Below are 22,838 nucleotides of genomic sequence, written 5' to 3' on the forward strand. Positions count from 1 at the left end.
TATGTATGTATGTATGTATGTATGTATGTATGTATGTATGTATGTATGTATGTATGTATGTATGTATGTATGTATGTATGTATGTATGTATGTATGTATGTATGTTTGTATGTACATTGTATGTGACTACTTTACTAGTGTGTTTGGTGAGTTTTGTTTCTCTCTCTCTCTCTCTCTCTCTCTCTCTCTCTCTCTCTCTCTCTCTCTCTCTCTCTCTCTCTCTCTCTCTCTCTCTCTCTCTCTCTCTCTCTCTCTCTCTCTCTCTCTCTCTCTCTCATCTCTAGATGTAGATATGACCCGTTGTTGAACTTCAGCCTATCAGTGGTGAAGTTTCAGTGCGATGTATTCACTTTTTCATTCTAATTACAGAAACTGACGGCAGTGTGCACCGACATGTGTTAACTAACCATCACTGGACCGATAGATATCTTCACTGAAACACAGCCTCCTCCGTAACTGTGACCGCGAGGGAACGCCAACCAGAGCTGCAGTAGGAGTGGTCGAGGACGCTGCAGGGCACCCTACTGACAACGTCAATACCACACCGGGGACCTTCTGACGGAGAACCATTCACTGACAGTAAAGCTTCAAGTACACACACGTTCTGATCGTGTCTCGTTCACCAGAGTTTTTCTACAGATCTGAATCTTCAAGCTAAACATGCTCTATAACTGGAACGTCAAATCGAAATGGAAAATTACACCTGGTCTTGAAGATCTTCACTGGAATTGACTTTTGTTTGTGAAAACTATTACATGTCGATTAGATCGAAGCATTTGCAACGGATCGGTCTAAAACACCACCCAAGTCTTTTCCGATTTAGATCCAGAATGTTTAAATTTTTTTACCTGTTTTAATTCACACTGGATTCGTCGGAGTCGTACAACACCGGAATTGAAAGGAAGTGAGTGCGTGATTTTAACTCATTGATTTGGGGAATCGCCCGTACATTTTTATTTTACAGAATATATGTGTATACGGCTGGTAAAACACATATCGACAGATGTTGTGATCCCAAGACCAGTTCATGTGTGACGTACAGGACGTCGGTTCAACTGTTAGGAAATAACACAACGGGATATTGTTGACGGAGTCTGGGCCAGAAGGACTTAACAGTGAAAGGGACTGTCACGCAAACAACAATGAACAACACTACGGATGACTACCACTACGACTATTTGTCGTCGGTGGAGACGGTGCCGTTGGCCGAGTTGATACCGGTAGCCACGTTGTACAGTCTCATGTTGATGTGCGGCATGCTCGGCAACGTGCTCGTCATCTTCTCCATCCTACGTTATCGATGCATGCGCAACATCACCAACACATTTCTTTTGAGCCTGGCGTCAGCTGACCTCTTGTTGGTGGTCATTTGCATACCCGTAAAGGTAAGATGTACTTGAGGTTGAGGAAGAGCGTTAGAGAGACATTGGTAGTGAAAGTGAGTGAGTGAGTTTCATGCCGCTTTTAGCAATATTCCAGCAATATCACATATTGCACCCATGTAGGGAATCGAACCCGGGTCTTCGGCTTGACGAGCGAATGCTTCAACCACTAGGCTACCCCACGCCCCTGGTAGTGATAGAGATACGGACAAGGTTGTGAGACACTCTAAATGAAAAATCATATTGATCATTATGATGTTATCTAAGTCATCTCAGACCACTGTGTGTTGATAAACAATAGAATAATCAATATTCACTGCATTGATCGATCGTTAACAAGTAAATTGGTCACCTGTGGGAACCCGCTTCACTCTGAAGTTGAACTGTGAAGTTGAACTAACCTTTCCTTCACTTCTCGTGTACTGTGAAGTTGAACTAACCTTTCCTTTCTCAAACTACCGTCACGACGTAAGTGGGTGAGTATGGTTTTACGCCGCTTTAGCACTAAATTACACCAATATCACGGCGTAAGTAATTATTCTAAACGAACATCTGTGCTTGCTGATAAACAGCCACTCTCAGCTGCATTGCGAACATAACTGTACATGTATCCTATTCCTAATATTCGTATCCCAATGATTGCTGGAATATTGCTAAAAGTGGTGTAAAACTTCACTCACTTACTCAACCGTGTGTTTGTAAGTGAGTGAGTGAGTGAGTTTGGTTTTACGCCGCTTTCAGCAATATCCCAGCAATATCACGGCGGGGGACACCAGAAATTGAAAAAGCTCAAGAATTACTTCCGAAAAACAACATCAAAAACATTTAATGGCTGCAAGAAAGCTTATTGCAAATTACATCAGTTTTCATGCTTGGTTTTGTCATTCGTTGTTGTCTTGTCATCAAATTCTCATATTACAGGAGATGTAAAGGTACGTGAGTGAGTTCGGTTTTACGCCGCTTTTAGCAATATCCCAGCAATATCAGGGCGGGGGACACCAGAAATGGGCTTCACATATTGCACCCATGTTGGGAATCGAACCCGGGTCTTCGGCGTGACGAGCGGACGCTTTAACCACTAGGCTTCCCCACCGCTCACATGTGCGTGTGTGCGCGCGTGTGTGTACGTGTGTGTGTGCTCTTTGAATGCTCTGTGTGTGTCTGTGGTTGATATTAGTTAGCTTGCGACCAGAGAAGAGGGGGTTTAAGTAGAGTAACCTACAGTTGCAACTAAAAGGTGAGGTGAAATCGGGTTTAACGTCGTGCTTGAGAATATTTCGCTTATATGACGACGTGCATGGGTGTGTATGTGTATGTGCGGCTGCTTGTACTAGCCCAGACTGAAGCTGGTTTTATAGTGCTAGCCCACTGAGATACCATACTGCAGTGAAGCATGAATACCCCACTCAGACACATTATACTGACTCCGAGCCGACCAGTCCTTGTTGTACCCATTAATGCCGAGCGCCAGGCAGGGACCAACAAGTACCATATTTTAACGTCTTTTGGTATGACGCGGTCGGGGATCGAACCCGCGACCTTCCGCTCTCCGGGCGGACGCTCTAACCACTACACCACGGAGGTGGTCTTGCAACTAAAAGCCACCGGTATTTTAGTTACTTGTAACCATAGTTCGTTACACACATTTCGACTAAGTTATACCTCAAGAGGCTGGGACTAAATTGTGAACTATGTCCGTCAGTTCGTTATAAGTGATATGGCTGAAATATTGCCGAGGTGACGTTAAATTCTAACTCACTCACTCACTCACTCGTTATAAGTGTGAAGCCATGTAAACGTTGTTTACTATAAACACAATCCGTATTTATTCGCATTTATCATACCATAGGAACGTATCTCGGCAGGATAAAGTCAAACATAAAAATCATATCCGCTGGGGCGGTTCACACGTGTGCAAATATTCAGTAATTACAATTACGGTGTCGCTCTTGTCTATCAGAATTGACGATCGGGAAATTATTTAGATAATATTTATTGTGAAAACAACTGTAAGTTACCAAAATTCGGTATCTAAAAGGCGACTGAGGTCTAAAAAACGTAGTGAACTTTGAAGAAATAACTTGCGAAGACATTAAAGAGGACGGTCTGTGTAACTGTTCCAAAGTCGATCAAACCGGTGCTTTATGTCGGAAACTTGGATCTTTTGTCGAATTAAGAAGATGTGCATTCAGTCGACACTTATCAACAACTGTTTTTCGTTTTGTGCCTGTGGAATATTTGACTGTATTCCATAATCCCATTACGAAACATTATAACTGTCCAGGATGTCTAAAAAACATGACGTTACCTAGCTTTCATTTGATAAAGGACAATTACTCGAGGAGACAAAAGGAAATTACTTTAGTAGAATGAACAAAGGATTGCTGAAAAAAGAGATCACGGATATTGAAACGTTCCCTGCAGGCAATTGGATTTTACGTGAGGGCAGATAGGCCACTGTCTAAACGACAAGTTTCAGTTGAAGTACAATTGACTGGTTTCAGTGTCAGATTGACGTTGTGACGTCATGTAATAATGGGATAACAGAATTTAACATGTCATTATATGGTTGAGACTAAGTTTTACACCACTTTTAGCAAATAATCTACATAGGCGGGTGGGGGTGGGGTGAGGGAGGGTTTGGGGTGATTTTTATGCTGGAAGTTTATTAAATCGTATGCGTATCCATTTGATCTCAGGTGAAAATGAACTGTACCCCCTTCTCAAAAGCTGTATCCGCCCCTGTTCTAGCAATTTCACTGTGGGGAAATCAAGAAAAAGGGAATTACACATTGTACCCATTTTGGGAATGGAACCCAGACCTAAAGCGTGACGAGCGGACGCTTTAACCACTAGGCTACCCGATCGCACCTCGTCATATGGTAAAGAGGTTATCACACTTGTGTGTTTTAGAGTGACCAGTATCTGGAATCAGGAATATATGCTAATACAATGAGAGAACGTAAAACAATAATCATCGGACCTAAACACACTCATATCCTCTATGTATCACCCAACAATAACGATTTATTCGTTAACACCCAAATATATATACACCATAGATCTGATATGTTTGACTATCATTTAAAGAAAGAGATATACTAGTATTGCAATTATATCCAAAATATGAACTGTTCTGGGGCTTAGGCACCACTCAAAAAATAATTAAACATGGTTTACAATGTATTTGTTAAACTATAATTGTATTTGAACTTAAGGCCAGACCAATTTTATTTCTTGTTTTACGGATTTTTGTCACCAGAACACCTAAAGGCAGGAGGGAAAAAAATCACCAGTCAAAGCAAAAACCCACATGAGTTTTTCAAAGGCATTGTTTTTCAAGTTCACACTCGCTAAGGTGCTCGAAGCACTGATTTCTAACACAAATATTGTTAGATAATTCAGTTAAAAGTCTCTGAGAACAGATACCGGTGTTTTAGTGTCCAACAAACTCAGCCTTGCATATTCGAAGTCTCGCTCCGTAAATGTTAACATTATGATTTTATTTTTCGAGCGGGTAAAATCTATTTTTATTTTTTTTCTTACAGAAATAAAATTGGTCTGGCTTAAAGAGCAAAAACCTTGCATAGTACACAACTGTGGATTCGCATTAAAGACTTTTTATCGTTAAAAATTTGCAAATGGCTTTTTGGGGCACAAATTTAGAACATTTCAATCATTGTGGGAATCATGTGGAGGTAAATGCGTTTTTTACCCGTCTACATTAGACCAGTCTATTTCTGCACAACATTACCAAGCCATAGATTACTTTTTACTCACTGTTGCAGAAATAATTAATGGTTAGGTAGATATAAATCTGTGTAATATGATTGCCTAACGTTTCTTTCCTATATAAAAAACAACACGGTGAATTTGCGTTTGCCTTACAATGTCGGATATCTAAAAGACCTGCTAGGATGGGTTTTTTGTTCAGATTTATTTTTTGATCGCTATTTTCCAAGCTCAGTCGGGAAATGGAAATAGACGTTTTAAAACTAGTTCCTTAATGCTCCAGAAAATGGCTTTCTGATTTGATTATGCCGGCTTCTTGCTAGCCATTTCACAGGTCGGTCAGGTTTGCGAAAGGTTGCTTGGAGAGAACTGTGATGGGATGTTCTCAAATCATTGTTTAACTGCAGCTGAACTAATAACTAATTTTAACGAAAATGTTTAAAAATTCATGACCGGGAACGTTACAAATATTCTTCGTTGCAGTCAGAATATTCACTCTTCACTGTACTCAAGTTTAGGGTATATACAATCAAACACCGTTGTGTCGAACCTACTACTGTTATCTCGAAGTAAACGCTGGGTCCTTGGTTATTCCTTATTTAAGTCATTTGTTAGACGCTGTGTCGAACCTCGAATAACTCGAAGTATTTACATTGATCCGTTCAACTTCGACACAATAAAGTTTGGATGAATATAGTTAATGACAAGGTTTCGAGTAACACCATTCATAAACGTTTTTTAAACCAGTTCAGTTTCAGATACAGTCAAAAATGAAACATTAATGCCAAAGAGTGAGTGAGTGGGGTTTTGAGCCTCCTTTAGCAATATTCCATGACCTAGTGCTGGAGCGATTGATCGAGTAATAGGTCAATTGATCGATCTCGCTTGCGTAAGCGGTTATCGATTGGCTCAGGAAACTAATCGATATTCATAAAAAATGAAACATCATATATAACTTTAGGAAGTATGTTTCTTATTGTTATGTTTGTTAAATCAAAATATAAACAATATCCTGACTCGTAAAACTGCAATTTAAACAACATATTCGCGTGTGTGTCAAAGCAGGAAGTATCCTCAATCGTCTTGAGCGTGGTATTAATCGGTGCCTGTTTGATTGTGTCCCATTTTTGCCCACATGAGTTTTGTGGGTTTACAATTACAATCGATTATTGATCGATTATTGATCTCTGATTATCGATCTGAATATTGTGAGTGATAAACAGATCTCATTCCTGCAATATCAAGGGACACAAGAAACGGGCTTCACACAATGTACCCATTTGGCGTATCGAACCCAGACCTCCGGCGTGATGAGCTGACGCTTGAACCACTAGGCTACCCCACCATCAGAGAGTATTGATTGAGTAACGTGCGGATATATTCTTGCAGACTCGGCTCCACAAAACGATCTTAGTACCGCGTAACTTCTTAGTCTGCGTTCGAAGTATTGGGTGCCGTGTGGTGGCCTTGTAAAGCGTCCGCTTGTAACACTGAAGATCTGGGTTCGATTCCACACATGGGTATAATGTGTGAAGTCCATTTCTGGTGTCCCCCGCCGTGCTTTTGCTGGAATATTGCTAAAAGCGGGGGAAACCATACTCACTCACTCACTCACTCACTCGAAGTTACGACTACCGTAAGAACGATTTGTGCCCACTGGTTTTCTTCTTATAGCAGCTATCTTGTGTTCCTGTTGAAGTATGAATCAATACATCAACGCCAGTAATAGCTTGAATCATCTGGCAACACAAGTTCCATAGTACATGAGGTGGTGGGGTAGGCCAGTGGTTAAAGCGTTCGCTCGTCACGCCGAAGACCCGGGTTCGATGCCCCACATGGGTAAAATGTGTGAAGCGCATTTCTGGTGTCCCCCGCCGTGATATTGCTAAAAGCCGCGTAAAACTTCACTCACTCACTCACTCACTCCATAGTATATAAAACGTACAATTAGGAATAAGTGAATTTGTCAGTTAAATTCAGTGACACCATATGCTCACGACAACGACAAACGTGGCCTCACTGGCCTGAACCCTACTACTAACACAATTGTGAAAACACGTTAATTATGATTTATGTAATTACAATATCGTTGCTCCCGCATAATGATGACAAACTACATCCAGGAATTTATTAATATTTAAAAAATCAAACATAACCTTTCCGGAATTACGTAATCAGACCTTTGATGTTAAACCTGCTTGGAGAAACCTTCCTTGTTAACAAATTATATATTTCCGCTGCAGAATACCAAGGCAATTGAGAAAGGTTAATTCTATTACCTGACGTTAATGATACATTGCTTGATATTGAGGGGAAATTCTTGAATAAAGAAAGAAACCCTCTTTGTCATAATACCCCTGAACATCCGGGTTAGAATTGATCTTCAGCAACCCATGTTTTTCGTAAGAGGCGTCTAACGGGATCAGGTGGTCAGGCTCGCTGACTTGGTTGACACATGTCATCGTATCCCAATTGCGTAGATTGCTGCTCATGCTGTTGATCACTGGATTGTCTGGTCCTTATTCGATTATGTACAGACCGCTGTCATATAGCTGGAATATTGCTGAGTGTGGCGTAAAACTAAACTCACTCACTCCTTGTCATACAGAGTGGCACGGCTGATGCACCATTTTATATTTCTATACAAAGATTCAGATAGGACGCAGGTAGATGTAGCAATGGGGTGATGTTGCGCAAGAATATTTTTTGGTAACGGTTCCAAGATGTTAGATAAATGTCATTATGCGTTTGTAGGTCAGAGTGGAAATAGAATCTGGGGTAAATCCCAGTGCAGTATTGACGCCATTTTCTGTGGGGATTACGGCAGAATGGAAGTACTTCATTATTTCCACCACATCAATACACAGGAGCCAACTAACAATGTCCCTCGGTGTCAATGACGTCACATGCGGGTTATGAAAATCCCACAAGGCTGCCTCAACATATATAGAACACACAGCCATGTTTAGAACAATTACTCCCCGTCCACATCGAGAATGTCCTCACACGTCGTGTTGAGGTTGGGAGAACGTTCCTGCCGCCATAATTCTTCTGGATTGATTCCGCTGTTGTGTTGTCAGTGAAGTATGCTAATTAAGTCGTGGTTGTAGGTGGAGAACAGCTTGAACACTGGTTGGTATCGGTTATTAATATCTTGCGTTCGTGTGTATAGATAAATCAGAAACAACCGTCTGTTTTCACACTTGCTGACCTGTAGTCAACACCTTTTTGTCACCATCACGGCTGTGGTTTAAAAGTTCCAAGTAGGGGGAAATGTTAAAAGGGTTTAAAAGGTATGCATTCCATCTGACAATCAAATTTTCACTTTTTCTAAATCAGTGAATTAAAGCTGCAATAACGAAATGGTTGCTGTGTATGTGAAACCCGTCTTCACCGAAGCTCAGAGAAACTGGGTAGCTGAGTAGTCAAAGCCTTCCCGATTCGAGTTCCCGAACCCTTAAATGGGTACATTGTGTGAAGCCCGTTTTGTTGCCCTCCAATCCAGAGAAACTGATGGAATATTGCTAAAAGCGGTTACAACTTACACTCACTCTGTCCACGGAAACTGCACGATAGTCAGTCAACTCGATAGCCATTCGGTATTAGATCAACTCTCGGCAGCATCACAAGCTATATATATCAGATCGTAAAAGGATTCGCTTTCGGGATGTCAAATAATTCTCACTCACTTTACTCCTTTGGCCTCTTCATCTCGAAACAGCAACCATCAGTACGTGGCAGGTATTTTAGGAACGTGGTGTATGTAAGTGAAAAACCTTTAGTAAGTAAGTTCTAAAAATGTAGTTTGACCATGAGATGGTTGTCTACAATCAGTGCACTCCAGCTTTCATTTTAAAGCATTTCTAGACATCATTTCATATTTATGCAGTGGATTTTGAAGAAGTATTGTACGAGGGTCGGTCAAAAAGTAATCGGCCTAACTATATTCTCCATGTTCAATGTTTGAAAAGCTTCCATTTTAGTTTGTAGGAATGATTAGCAAAGCCGTATAAAGAACTTCACATATGTGGGTAATGTGATTAACGAGATATTAGTCATCACAACACATTGGGGTATAATATTTCTAGAAAAAATGCAGAAAATGAAAAACGATCCGTCATTTAGTACCTCTTGGATAATGGTATGCCCTCAGATAATGTCATATAAAATATGTTAGTATAGTATTGGATGACTTCCCGTCTTAATCAACATTCAAAGATTTGGATTGCTTGATTTATGTTTAGATAGGGCTGTTTTGTAAGGACACACCCATTTTAGTCTTTCAAAAACATTGTGTCCAGATATTCAAGCTGGCCCTGTTTACAATATACTGAGAGTTGACGCTTGTGTGACCATTCAGTATTTACTTTGAACCTTTAGCATCATGTGTGAAAAAGTGAAAACATTAGAATAAGTTTTGTCCTTATGATTTCGTCGTCTGAAAGGGGGTGGGTAGTGTCTCCATAACAAGCTATTTCAGTAAACATGAAGGGCGAATCACTTTAACAAGCGATTGTACTTTCAAATTGCTTTTTTATGCACTTTAATATCTAAGTTTGATTCTAGCGGACGTCTACCTATCTCAAACACACAAAATGTTTCTTGCATATTTTGTTACCTGAAGTTTGTGGAGCATTTATTGCAGATTTTGCGCTTTTGGGGGGTACCAAGATAAAATTTCAAACAAAATGGGGATCGTAACGTAGCAAAACCAATTTGCTTGAGGTTGACAGATGATATGTAGAAAAATAAAACATAAAAACAGCTGCATTTGTATCATTTACTAGGTGAGGCCGACTACTTTTTGACTGTCCCTCGTATTCTCTGAAAACTAAACCCTGTGTTTCTAGACCCCTGCTCGCTCTGCTCGCTCTGCTGTGACCATAGGATGTCGTTATGGTAGACGTTTCAGACCGAATAACACCATATGATGTTGTCGTTGAGTGGCCAGACTAATTGCAAACTAAATGACTCAATCAGAATACTCTAGGTTGTGGTAATTTCATTTTCATTGCCCCTGTGAAAATTGTTGCCCATAAATGTCGGTGAAGCATATGGTCTAGTCGTCTAATGCGCCGAATTCGTGTGGAAAGTTACGTCCCTTAGGAGTATCACAATCCGGTTATTGTTAGTTCGAATCCCGTAACCTTTCTGAAGTCTGAGTTCATCAGCGTTATACCCGTTGGCGCCGGTGAAATAAAAGGCGTTGTAAAGGTCAAATACCTGAGTCACATTTAGCTACAACTGTTCAACTATTCAACGTTAACAATAGTACCATGCATGTCGACAATCACTGGATGGTTGAGTTTGAGCTGGAGTGAGTGAGTTTAGTTTTACGCCGCTTTTAGCGATATTCCAGCAATATCACGGCGGGGGACACCGGAAATGAGCTTCACACATTGCATCCATGGGGGATCCGAACCCGGGCGAACGCTTTAACCACTATGCTACCCCACCGCCCCGAGAATCCAGAGAGTTGAAGGTGATTGAGTGAGTGAGTTTAGTTGTACGCCGCACTCAGCAGTATTCCAGTTATCACTAAATAAGTTATTCTCGACCAGACAATCTAGTGATCAACAGCATACGCATCGATCTACGTAATGCCGATATGATGACATGTGTCAACCAAGTCAACGAGCCTGACCACCCGATCCCGTTAGTCGCCTATTAAGCCAAGCATGGGTTACTGAAGATCAATTCTCTTCACGGGTGCAAACATGGACTGCTAAGCATAGGGTCCCGGCTGCAGGGCATAAGACTGAGTTTGTCCTGTTTATCAAGTTTCCTAGAGCAGATGGGCTGCTGAATTCGGATACGATGACGTGCATCAACCAAGTCAGCCTCTTACGTCAAGCATGAGTTGATGAAGACCTGAATTGTATGCGTCTCTCTCCCTCTACCCGTCTCCCTCTCTCTCAGTCGGTAACCTTAAGTTAGTAACCCACCCCGCCCTTTAGTAGCCCATATCTTCAGGGCTCCGAGGCCATGTGATTACATGTAGTAATTAGACAATCCACCTATCAGTAAGAAGATCGTATAATGTCATAGCGTTCCGCTTTAGCGATGTTTAAAGCTGATATGCCCGTTAAAGTGGAACAACGTCACATCTTTTGGAAATTTCGAAATATAAGACGATGTCATCCTCAGGATGACGTCATAAACAGAAATTATTACGTTCAATAACAGTCAACTCTGCTAGAGGTTTTTAAAAATTTTGTTACTTAACCCAATAGTCTCCAGGACCCCGATCCACAAAACGGTCGTAGCGTTACGACATTCACAAACCTATGGTTAACTATAGAGTTACGACAGGCTATGTAGATCGGGACCCAGGATATTGTTTGACGCGAATTGTCAAAAGAATTAAACGTTGTGTGAGATGTAGACTTGCAATATGTTTGGTCAACCTTTGATTATTAATTTATATGGTCATGTAGAATACTGAATTTTCAGATCCGAAAATGTAATTGAAATTGCAAATTAAAAGCAGACCGTGCTAAACTGTTCGAGAGTTTGTTGAATGAAAAAATACTATGTTTTGTCTAAGAGAATTTCCGGCAGAATTCAAAACTGAGAAGTACGTGTATAAGTGTGTTTTTCTATTTTGTGTATTTTGACAGCTCCACTTCAAATTGCTGACAGAAAAGGATGGACAAACATATCCCTGCGGATTCCAAAGGGGTTTAATTTAACCCCAGTCACAATCTTCTAGCTTGATCACGGTGTCCTCGAACTTTATGAATCACCACGCGGATAACAGACTAGGGCCTTACTTTATTTCAATCAGTATTTGGAAATCTCATTCTATCTTAAAAATTTAAAGTCGTCGGTTATCACAAACGCAAATTTAAAATATCACTACGAGCCAGCTAAAGTTTTTAGGCACTGATTGTCAGAGTTCTTTACGTCAAAATCACGCAGATCTAAAATAGAATGCAACGAAAACATATCTGATGCCGATTGCTGAATATCCATTGCAAACAAAGCGTATTATAAAGAGACATTTCTGTCAGTCCGCGGTGACAAATTGCAGCTGTTACTCCTTGGATCAAAGTTTTCGTTTAATCTCAATATCAGCTGTTCAGTTCAAATAGTGCATATGTCCCCACATCTGTTGTTATCGACAAGTATATGTTACACAACAAGACAAGTCACCATGATCTGTCGTCACGTTCAACACTATATAGTTGAAATGGCCTTTTTGCCACAGTGTGACTTAGCCCTACCATTAAACTAAGTGATCCACCATTATTCTCGGTTAAGGGGGTGGGGGTGGGGATGGGTGGGGGGGATGGCTGATGAGTGGGGACGTCGGGTGTTTGTGATGCTGGTTTGAACTGATTTTGTTCTAAATATAATTTTGCAAAAACAACCGAATATTTCAGCTCGATTTGGAACAAATCAATATAATTTTAAAAGTTTCCCTGACTACCCAGCCCCACTCGAATTTCGGATGGCCTGTTCCGATCATATTAACAATATCAGCATTCCATGGTTACCACGACTCCTCGGAGACGATCGTACGTCTGTAACCGAGTACTGGTTTTGGTGGTTAGTTTGGTGTGCCCGAGAAGATCCGGGTTAGAATTGGTCTTCACCAACCCATGCTTGTCGTAAGAGGCGACTGACGGGATCCGCTGGTCAGGCTCGCAGATTTGGTTGACACATATCATCGTCTCCCAATTATGTGGATCGATGCTCATGATGTTGATCACTGGACTGTCTGGTCCTGACTCAATTATTTACAGCACGCCGCCATATTGCTGGAATATTGCTGAGTGGGCGTGGAACAACAATCGATCACTACTAGCCTGTTATTAACGCCGTGCTCAGCAATGTTCGGCTCAGCTGCATGGTGTCTACGTATGATTAATATACATATGGACTCATAAATTAAGTGGTGGATATTGTGAACGAACATCCACGCCGTCGGATTAGAATGCAATGATATCAACTGAGTCACCGAGCCTGACCACATGAATACATGTTAGCTTAGACTGCAATTGCGGGAGACCAGTTCTAACCTGGAATCGTGATGGTGAAGTTTAAAATGGTTTCCTGCAGTACCTTTGGTTCTGGTGTGTTGTCAAGACCAAAGTGGTGAGGCTGTTCGTTTTCCCACTAAGTCAGGTTAGCTGAAGATTGGTCACGTGCGTTCACGAAGAAGCCTCAAGAATACTGAACAAAGCCCTCCAATAGTTTCCAAACCAAAATTCACCCTCCAATTCTTTAATTGTGCTTTAACAGATGGCCACGTTCTTGTCTTTATCGATTATGGTCGTACGCATAAAAAATATTTTCAGAGAAGAGGCACTATAATGAACACATTCTATTTGAGGATGTAATTTTAATTGCGCAGGATCGTGTCAGAAAAAAAGCTCTTGTGACTCCTTTTAACTCGTAAACAAAATAAGAAAAACGTCTCACCAGTATTGGTGCACGTGCATATCGAGTGGAGATTGGTTCTGCACGTATTTTCAATGTGGGTTTGTTTTAAATTGGACACCACCATATTATACTCCAAATCCCGATTATTTTTGCACGTGGGGCTCGTTTACGGCCTGACGTACAATGAAATTAAATTTTACTACTTTACTGCACGTGCAGATGTAGAATTAACCTTTACACCTAGTTCCTAGTGTGCGTAGAAAAGGATATTTCTTCAAAAGCGCACAGTGCAATTGTTTTTTCATTGCCGAAATGGCTTGTTTTCTCGTTATTACTGCATGCATTAAGGCACATACAGATATATATTTTTGTTAATCAATTATAACCATATTTCGTGATTCTGCTTCAAGTGGCAAGGACTAGATAACCCCATAATTAGAGCTGGGGGTTTGAATTGTGAGTGTGAATATACGTCTGCTGGATTGCTTCCAGGGGTGTAACAGAATTTCTGCAAAACTGTTTATTTAAATGCCTCATACTTGCATGTGAAGTAAGACACGGACCTGGTCGATCGGGGATATTGGCAACTGTGTTTCTACTTACTCAAACGTTGTGGCGTTTATCAATAAAACAGTACCTTTTGGGGGCTCTAGCTAATTACACACCGAGAATGGGCCAGGTTGACTCAAGGTAGTTAAAAAAGCGAATATATCGGCTAGGCCTGCGTTCACGCAACAATTTTAACTGATCGAATTCGTCTATGCTATAATATGGAAGTCCCTAGTTATGGTCTATGAGTTACGATCGCTGCACGCTACTATTGTCGTAAGTCTATGTTAAAGTATGGGAGGTTTTAATGTCAGCCATACCACTGCCGTAATTGTACGTTCTGTGGTAGTCACGTTCTTCGTGCTACGACTATCATAGTCTGTGTTAAAGTATGGGAGGTTTTAATGTCAGCCATACCACTGCCGTAGTTGTACGTTCTGTGGTAGTCACGTTCTTCGTGCTACGACTATCATAGTCTGTGTTAAAGTATGGGAGGTTTTAATGTCAGCCATACCACTGCCGTAATTGTACGTTCTGTGGTAGTCACGTTCTGTGGTAGTTACGATCGCCGTATCTATACGACTGTAGCAAGTATTAGCTCTACAACTGTACTAATTCTGTGTTACAATATGCTCCTAGCGGTATGTTACAGTATTGGCGCTACGATTATCTTAATACTGTTGCTGTAGTTACTACATAATAAGTATGGGAGTTACGATCGTCGTATCTATACGACTGTAGCAAGTATTAGCTCTACAACTGTACTAATTCTGTGTTACAATATGCTCCTAGCGGTATGTTACAGTATTGGCGCTACGATTATCTTAATACTGTTGCTGTAGTTACTACATAATAAAGTATGGGAGTTACGATCCTCGTATCTATACGACTGTAGCAAGTATTAGCTCTACAACTGTACTAATTCTGTGTTACAATATGCTCCCAGCGGTATGTTACAGTATTGGCGCTACGATTATCTTAATACTGTTGCTGTAGTTACTACGTAATAAAGTATGGGAGTTACGATCGTCGTATCTGTACGACTGTAGCAAGTATTAGCTCTACAACTGTACTAATTCTGTTACAATATGTTCCCAGCGGTATGTTACAGTATTGGCGCTACGATTATCTTAATACTGTTGCTGTAGTTACTACATAATATAGTATGGGAGTTACGATCCTCGTATCTATACGACTGTAGCAAGTATTAGCTCTACAACTGTACTAATTCTGTGTTACAATATGCTCCCAGCGGTATGTTACAGTATTGGCGCTACGATTATCTTAATACTGTTGCTGTAGTTACTACGTAATAAAGTATGGGAGTTACGATCGTCGTATCTATACGACTGTAGCAAGTATTAGCTCTACAACTGTACTAATTCTGTGTTACAATATGCTCCCAGCGGTATGTTACAGTATTGGCGCTACGATTATCTTAATACTGTTGCTGTAGTTACTACATTAAAGTATGGGAGTTACGATCGTCGTATCTATACGACTGTAGCAAGTATTAGCTCTACAACTGTACTAATTCTGTGTACAATATGCTCCCCAGCGGTATGTTACAGTATTGGCGCTACGATTATCTTAATACTGTTGCTGTAGTTACTACGTAATAAAGTATGGGAGTTACGATCGTCGTATCTGTACGACTGTAGCAAGTATTAGCTCTACAACTGTACTAATTCTGTGTTACAATATGCTCCCAGCGGTATGTTACAGTATTGGCGCTACGATTATCTTAATACTGTTGCTGTAGTTACTACGTAATAAAGTATGGGAGTTACGATCGTCGTATCTGTACGACTGTAGCAAGTATTAGCTCTACAACTGTACTAATTCTGTGTTACAATATGCTCCCAGCGGTATGTTACAGTATTGGCGCTACGATTATCTTAATACTGTTGCTGTAGTTACTACATTAAAGTATGGGAGTTACGATCGTCGTATCTATACGACTGTAGCAAGTATTAGCTCTACAACTGTACTAATTCTGTGTTACAATATGCTCCCAGCGGTATGTTACAGTATTGGCGCTACGATTATCTTAATACTGTTGCTGTAGTTACTTCATAATAAGTATGGGAGTTACGATCCTCGTATCTGTACGACTGTAGCAAGTATTAGCTCTACAACTGTACTAATTCTGTGTTACAATATGCTCCCAGGGTATGTTACAGTATTGGCGCTACGATTATCTTAATACTGTTGCTGTAGTTACTACGTAATAAAGTATGGCAGATCGTCTTTGCGCTGCGACAGTCGTCACTTTAAGTGTGGCGACAGTGGTTAAAGCGTTCGCTCCTCACGCTAAAGACCCGGGTTCGATTCCCCACTAGGGTACAATGAGTGAAGCCCATTTCTGGTGTCCCCCGCCGTGATGTTGCTGGAATATTGCTAAAAGCGGTGTAAAACTAAACTCACTCACTATGGTAAAGTATGTGAGTAGCGTTACGACAATCGTAAATTTAATGTGTTTAAACAAGGCACTTACGATCGACTCTGCGCTAAGATCGTTCCTAGAAACGATCGCAGATCGCAGATCTTTCCTCTTGGAAGGGCAAAACGATGGCTGAGCCAGTAACGTCAGTCAATAATCAACCAGCACCTGGTGTATTCTTGGAGTCTATAATAGAAACCTAACTTTGCTAATGAATTATTAGTCAAGCACGCCTCCAGTGCTCGGTGGTGCATTGACTGGGATAATGAAGGATCGCTTTTGGCATACGTTAGGGCGAGAATTTGGCGTTTTACGAGACAAGTGTCATAATTTTCGTATTTCCAGAGCGAGAGAGACTTTCCTGAAGTTAGTACGATCCTTGAAACGGGTATATCACCATGGACACGTTAAGAAACAGGTCCAAATTAGTTTTCAGCAACCCATGGTTGTCCCAAGAGACGATTGACCGGACCCACGTGTCATCGTCTCAAATCCGTTAATATCGATGCTCATGATGTCAATCACTGGATTTGCTCATCGAAACTCGATCATTTACAAACTGCTTACAAACAGTTTGAATAATGCTTAGTGCTGAACAACAACAATCAAATACAGTAAACGGTCATAAAGGGACCACTAAGTTTAGTTCGTGAGAACCGTAGCGCGTTATTTCTACTAATACAGCAAGTGGCCGGGCCTTAAACAGTTCGTTTTATCCGTCATTTCGTTATACGGGTGTTCGTTACAAACGTAGTTTACTTCACGGCGAGACCCGTGAAGATCCGGGGTAGAATAGGTCTTCAGCAACCCATGTGCTTGCCATAAAAAGGCGACTATCTTGTCGTAAGAGGCGACTAACGGGATCGGATGGTCAGTTTCGCTGACTTGGTTGACACATGCCATCGCTTCCCAATTGCGCAGATCGATGCTCATGCTGTTGATCACTGGATTGTCTGGTCCAGACTCGATTATTTACAGACCGCCGCCATATAGCTGGAATATTGCTGAGTGCGGCGTAAAACTAAACTCACTCACTCACTCATTACTTCACGGCGACAAGTGATCAGTTTGATGTGGAGTTCATAAACAATCTCGTTAGTGAGTGAGTGAACTTAGTTTTACGTCGCTTTTAGCAATATTCCAGCAATATCACGTCGGGAGATACCAGAAATGGGCCTCACACATTATACCCATTAGGGGAATCAAACCCGGGTCTTTAGCGTGACGAGCGAACGCTTTAACCACTGGGCTACCCCATCGCCCCAAATCTGATACAGATCCTGCAAATGTATTTATTTTGTGACTCTGTCCCGTCTATTGGTCTCAACACTCCAGTGCGATTCGTTTAAAATATACTTTGTTAATCAATAAACAACCAAGAACGCATCTGCCGTTGCTGGTTAATGTAATGCTGGTTATTGTCAGCTTTTGACCCAGAGGCGACCTCTGTGCCCGCCTCGTTGAAGACGTCGATCTGTTTAATACTCAACGTCAGTGCCACTGCTTTATCAATAGCCTGGAGCCAACATCAGCATGTGACACTTGTCGTTATTGACACACACCGATTAGAGGAGAGACTGTCCGGAATTACGGACATTGGTCAATTTCTGAATCATTTGTCACTTGTGGTCAATGCTTGTCATGGTTGTCATCGACTGGGTAGACGTTGAACATAATGCCATCTTGTAGAAACTAATTTTCGGTTTTGAATTGAAGTAATGGCGGTCGTAATTTAAGGACTCTGGTTTGTGATTTGAAAGTGAAGATCCTTCTGATTTCAGTTGTGGGTCTGGTACTTGTGCTTGAGTGATTCTAGACATATTAGGTTAATGGCAAGCGAGAAAGACCTTGGATTCAACGCTGCTGAGTGTCTGTTGACCATCAATAACATACCAACCTTGTCGCCTCTTCTGCATGCTCATTCTACGAAGATTTCACAGAGGGTCATGCGACGCTTGTTCAAAATCGACGCTCATGCTGTTGATCACTGGATTTTCTGGTCCAGACTCGATTATTTACAGACTGCCACCATACAGCTGGAATATTGCTGAATGCGGCGTAAAACTAAACTCACTCACTCTTGTTGATCAGTATTAAACGATTCAAGAACTCACTACTGCTTTCAATAATATTAATGGTAGACATATCGAAATATCCAATTTGGTGACAAAGGTGTCTCCGATGCAGTTCCTAATGCTCCCGTGATATTCAGGTGGAAAATTGGTTTGCCTTTGCTTGTGTTTATGACGGTGGCATCTGCGGGTGAAGATACGCCCACGTTACGTGGCCCCGATTCCTTCAAACAAACTTAAGTTTTTAATCAAATTTCAAATGCTTGCCACAAAAGGCGAATATGCTTGTCATAAGAGGCGACTAATTGCGCAGATCGCTGCTCATGCTGTTGATCATTGGATTGTCTGGTCCAGACTCGATTATTTACAGACCGCCGCCATATAGATGGAATATTGCTGAGTGCGGCGTAAAACTAAACTCACTCACTCACTCTATTAAAAGTATGTACATCCGTTAATATTGTGATATTCTGGAAGAAGTGAAAATTAAAAACAGGAAAACTATACAATAAACGAAAAAGGAAAATGTAAAAACAATAGGACATGTAAAAATCAAACATTTTAACAACCTTAGGGAAACGGATGAGATTCAGTATAATGCGAAATTAATTGGTTTACTAAACACAGAAGGTCAGATATATAACAACTGGAATGTTAAATGATATAAGGCTCAGATTCACCTGCCTGTCATCCCTTCCTTGGTCACGGAGGATTCGGGTTACCTTCAGTAATTTAACACAACGAAGAGACCTGGGCTATATATGATTATTTTCTCTCAGTTTCAAACGTGGGTGCCGAAGAAACATCTCTGTGATATGATAAACCCTTTAATTTAATAGGACATTTTGCTGTACACAGATATGAAATTACACACCTTGTGAAGTGTTTACATAGTGATAAAGCTAGCGGACCAGATGGTATTACCCATAGGCTATTTTATACACTGCAGTATCAATTACAATGCCATTATCTATTTCACTCGGTATGCCATTACACGGACAATTTCCCATGGAACTAGAAACTGGCAACTGGAATTTAAGAACTGGAGATCTCTTCCGGTTATTTAGAGACCCATTTCACTTACATTATGCCTTAGGACATTTTCAAACATGCGCAAGTAGTATACTGAAAATTATCTACTGGATAAGTTGTTTTTACATTTGGACGAGCCATTTCATAACTTGTCATCAGGTTGAAATATTGTATTTTTGTACACCAAAATTTGTTTGACGAGAATACATTCTCCTAAGTGATTATTTGTGTCGTGCCAAATGCTTTCGAAGGGTGTGGCCCATGGGTTTTGTACAAATGTTGAGCCAATGTCGTGTTAATGGAAAACTGCTATGTTGGTTGGGAGATACTGAACGGGGAGGAAACAGGAAGTTCTTGTCAATGGGTATACATCATGAGATGTATCAGAGCATGCCACAGGATAACTTCGTGGGTTATGTATATTTAGAAGATAAAGCTACTCTGTTTTCAATTTTGCGGTCCTTTATCGTTGATTTAAGACCGCTAAATGTTTAACCGCAAAATTTAAAACAGAGTAGCTTTATCTTCATTCTAGCACAACTGATAAGCGTTCTAAAACCGAACTGTTTGGCGCGCAAGGGGCATTTTTCCTGGAAATCGCTTGGAATCGTCCCGTTGAGGGACAGGTTGTGTAATGAACAAAATATGACATTTTCAACAACATAAATACATTATTTCAGGAACCAGTATGCTTGTATTTGTAAGAAGTAGCGTAAACACACAAAAAGAAAAAAAGTTTATACTGTGAGCAAGTACAATTATTTGATTTTTCTAAAGCGAATTTTTCGATCTCCCCCTACTGTATGACAGTCGACTCGCCCCAATTCAAGTCGTGAACTCGCTAAGTTTAGTCGCCGCTAACTTTATTCACGGAAATAATTGTTGATAACCACCCTACTATTCCCAATTTGACAAAAGACCTGACATGCCACGTTTCATGTGGGATACATGGACAGTGGAAGTGGAAGGACTAGGCATTACGGCCGGGACGGAAGCGGTCAGGTTAGGACGTGTGGGCCGACGTTTGGTGTCGACGTCATGCCCGCTAGATCTGTACCCGGTTTGAATATACTGCTGATGGATTTTCCAGCTTCGTAGTTTCTTCACTGGGATTAGGGTCAAGAAATTCTTCTTCAAACCATTCGCTTTTTACTTCAAAAACACCAAAGATGCTGCCGAGGTAGAAATTGCCGATGTCCGACATGTTTGTTTACAAACAATATAGGGTCAACGAGTTCGTCTGTATTCATACGCGGTGAATCGGTCACTTTAATTAGCGGTCTTAAACTGCCATTTAAGTACGGTTTTGATGAGCTCTCAGCCAATCAGAATCGAGTATCACACCATGTCGTGCTAGAATTTACATTTATACCAACCGCATCTAAAATGGTTTATTAGCATTACAATGTCGAATTAAAATATTTTAATCCTGCTGTGTGATTAGAAGATCAAACTTCACTTAACGACTCAGTATACGAGTGACTAACAAATTGTACCGTCCGAAATCCTGTTTCTGTTTCCACCGTCACAAACATCTAACATTATTCTGTTGTTAAGTTCAGTATTTGTACACGTGGCAAGAAATTAAAATGTCCAAGCAAATCGAATTTATTTTACAATCTGCCTCGAAAATGGGGTTGTCATTAAGAATATTTAAGTACGCACTGAATACGTCAACAGTATCAAGCATCACCACTTCTGTTGGAACAGGGCCGGTGAGGTAGCCTAATGGCTGAAGACCCGGGTTCGATTCCCCACATGGGTACAATGTGTGAGGCCCATTTCTGGTGTCTCCCGCCGTGATAGTGCCCTAAAACCTCACTCACTCACTAGTAATATAGTATTAAGTATCTGTCTATATATTTACAGATGGACACACCCTTAGCTAAATTATCATTGCTGAAGCTATAATTACATTTTCAAGATTAGCTGAACTATATTTCATACAGATTTTGACACTAATGATATAGAGCCAAGCATGTGTACATTTTATTGCCGTCAATGTATTGATTAACCATCAAGGATAGAGTCTCTTAAAGTGATAACTTTTCTCCAGTTCTATTGCAGAAAGGTTGAAAGTAACTAAAAAACACCTACACATACGGCAGGCATATTCTCACAACATTCATGACACTGTGTAACAGAAATGCTGTCGTCAACACTTATTTTGCCTTCAAGAGTTATAACAACACCAAGGTCTGCATTAACACACACAACATATATAACACTGCACTATACAACAGACAGATTTACACCAACGGTTATAACACAACACCATACAACTGTCATATCCAATCATGTTATAACTCTGCACTGAACAACAGACAGAAGTCCATTCATATAGAAATTGGATCTTTGACAACTAACGACAGGCATTCTGAAAATCACCCAGCAAGCCATATATATTGATAATATTAATGATCCGTTGGTGCCTGACTGATATCCGGTAATGCACTTCAAAGAACCTCTTCATTACAGCGGAACCGTTTAATTGATGGCAACATAGTGTTACCTTCAGTTTATCTCAGCCTGAAGGCAACAGGAGGTAGAAGAAGAAAACAAACAGAATGAAAACATATTGGTGTCTTCATGTGGCGCAATCAATTGCAAAACCTATCCCATTTTGATAACTGTTTCTAAATTCAAATAATATTTTACAAATGACACGCTGAATCAAACCTCCAGCAGACCTGTCATGTCTAACTAAAAACGTAATCAGTAAATTCACATATAGGGATCCATCATGTCATGTTTATAGGGGTGATGTGGTTTGGTTGGTGGTGAGGGATGGGTTGGTGGTTGGGTGTATGGGGGTTGGGGGAGGTGCTGGGATTTTGTTTGCATCTGCAAAGCCAGATATATTTTTAATTGCCAGATGCACAATTGATTTTCAAGGTCTGTCTGATGTAATTCTCTATTTTCGATGAACCCCTAAGGCGCCCTAAAATATGAAATGATTGGCCCCATAGTCTGCAGACACGTAACAGATACAACAGAGAGTTGCAATCACCAACTCCACCGTAACTTAATTTGATAGCAGAATCTCTGCCTTCGTGTGTAACGGACGTAATTGACAATGAACTTATATCCTGAACAAATCAGCAATAGTATAATTAGATTAGCCTCCATCACCTGATTGTCTGGTCGAGACGTTCGTGTTTATTAACTCGTTTAACTGTGACAGCAGAATTTCTGCCTTCGTAAGCAACGGACGTAGTTCACAGTGCTTATCAAATTAAG

General features: G+C 40.7%; 1 protein-coding gene across 2 annotated transcripts in view; it reads left to right on the forward strand.

Moving 5' to 3' along the window:
- The first annotated feature begins 378 nt into the window (after nucleotides 1-378).
- The window catches only part of LOC124253725 (QRFP-like peptide receptor), a 50,300-nt gene continuing 27,840 nt past the window's right edge, over nucleotides 379-22,838 (forward strand). For both annotated transcript variants that reach the window (XR_006892268.1, XM_046687547.1), the window contains exon 1: nucleotides 379-1,385. Coding sequence is in view for 1 of the 2 variants with exons in the window: in XM_046687547.1 (XP_046543503.1) it covers nucleotides 1,143-1,385 (243 nt within the window). In the remaining variant the exon portion in view is untranslated. The remainder of the gene's footprint in view (nucleotides 1,386-22,838) is intronic.

The sequence above is a fragment of the Haliotis rubra genome, unplaced genomic scaffold, assembly GCF_003918875.1.
Source record: "Haliotis rubra isolate DU_JTF1 unplaced genomic scaffold, ASM391887v1 Scf55, whole genome shotgun sequence".
NCBI classification, from domain to species: Eukaryota; Metazoa; Mollusca; class Gastropoda; order Lepetellida; family Haliotidae; genus Haliotis; species Haliotis rubra.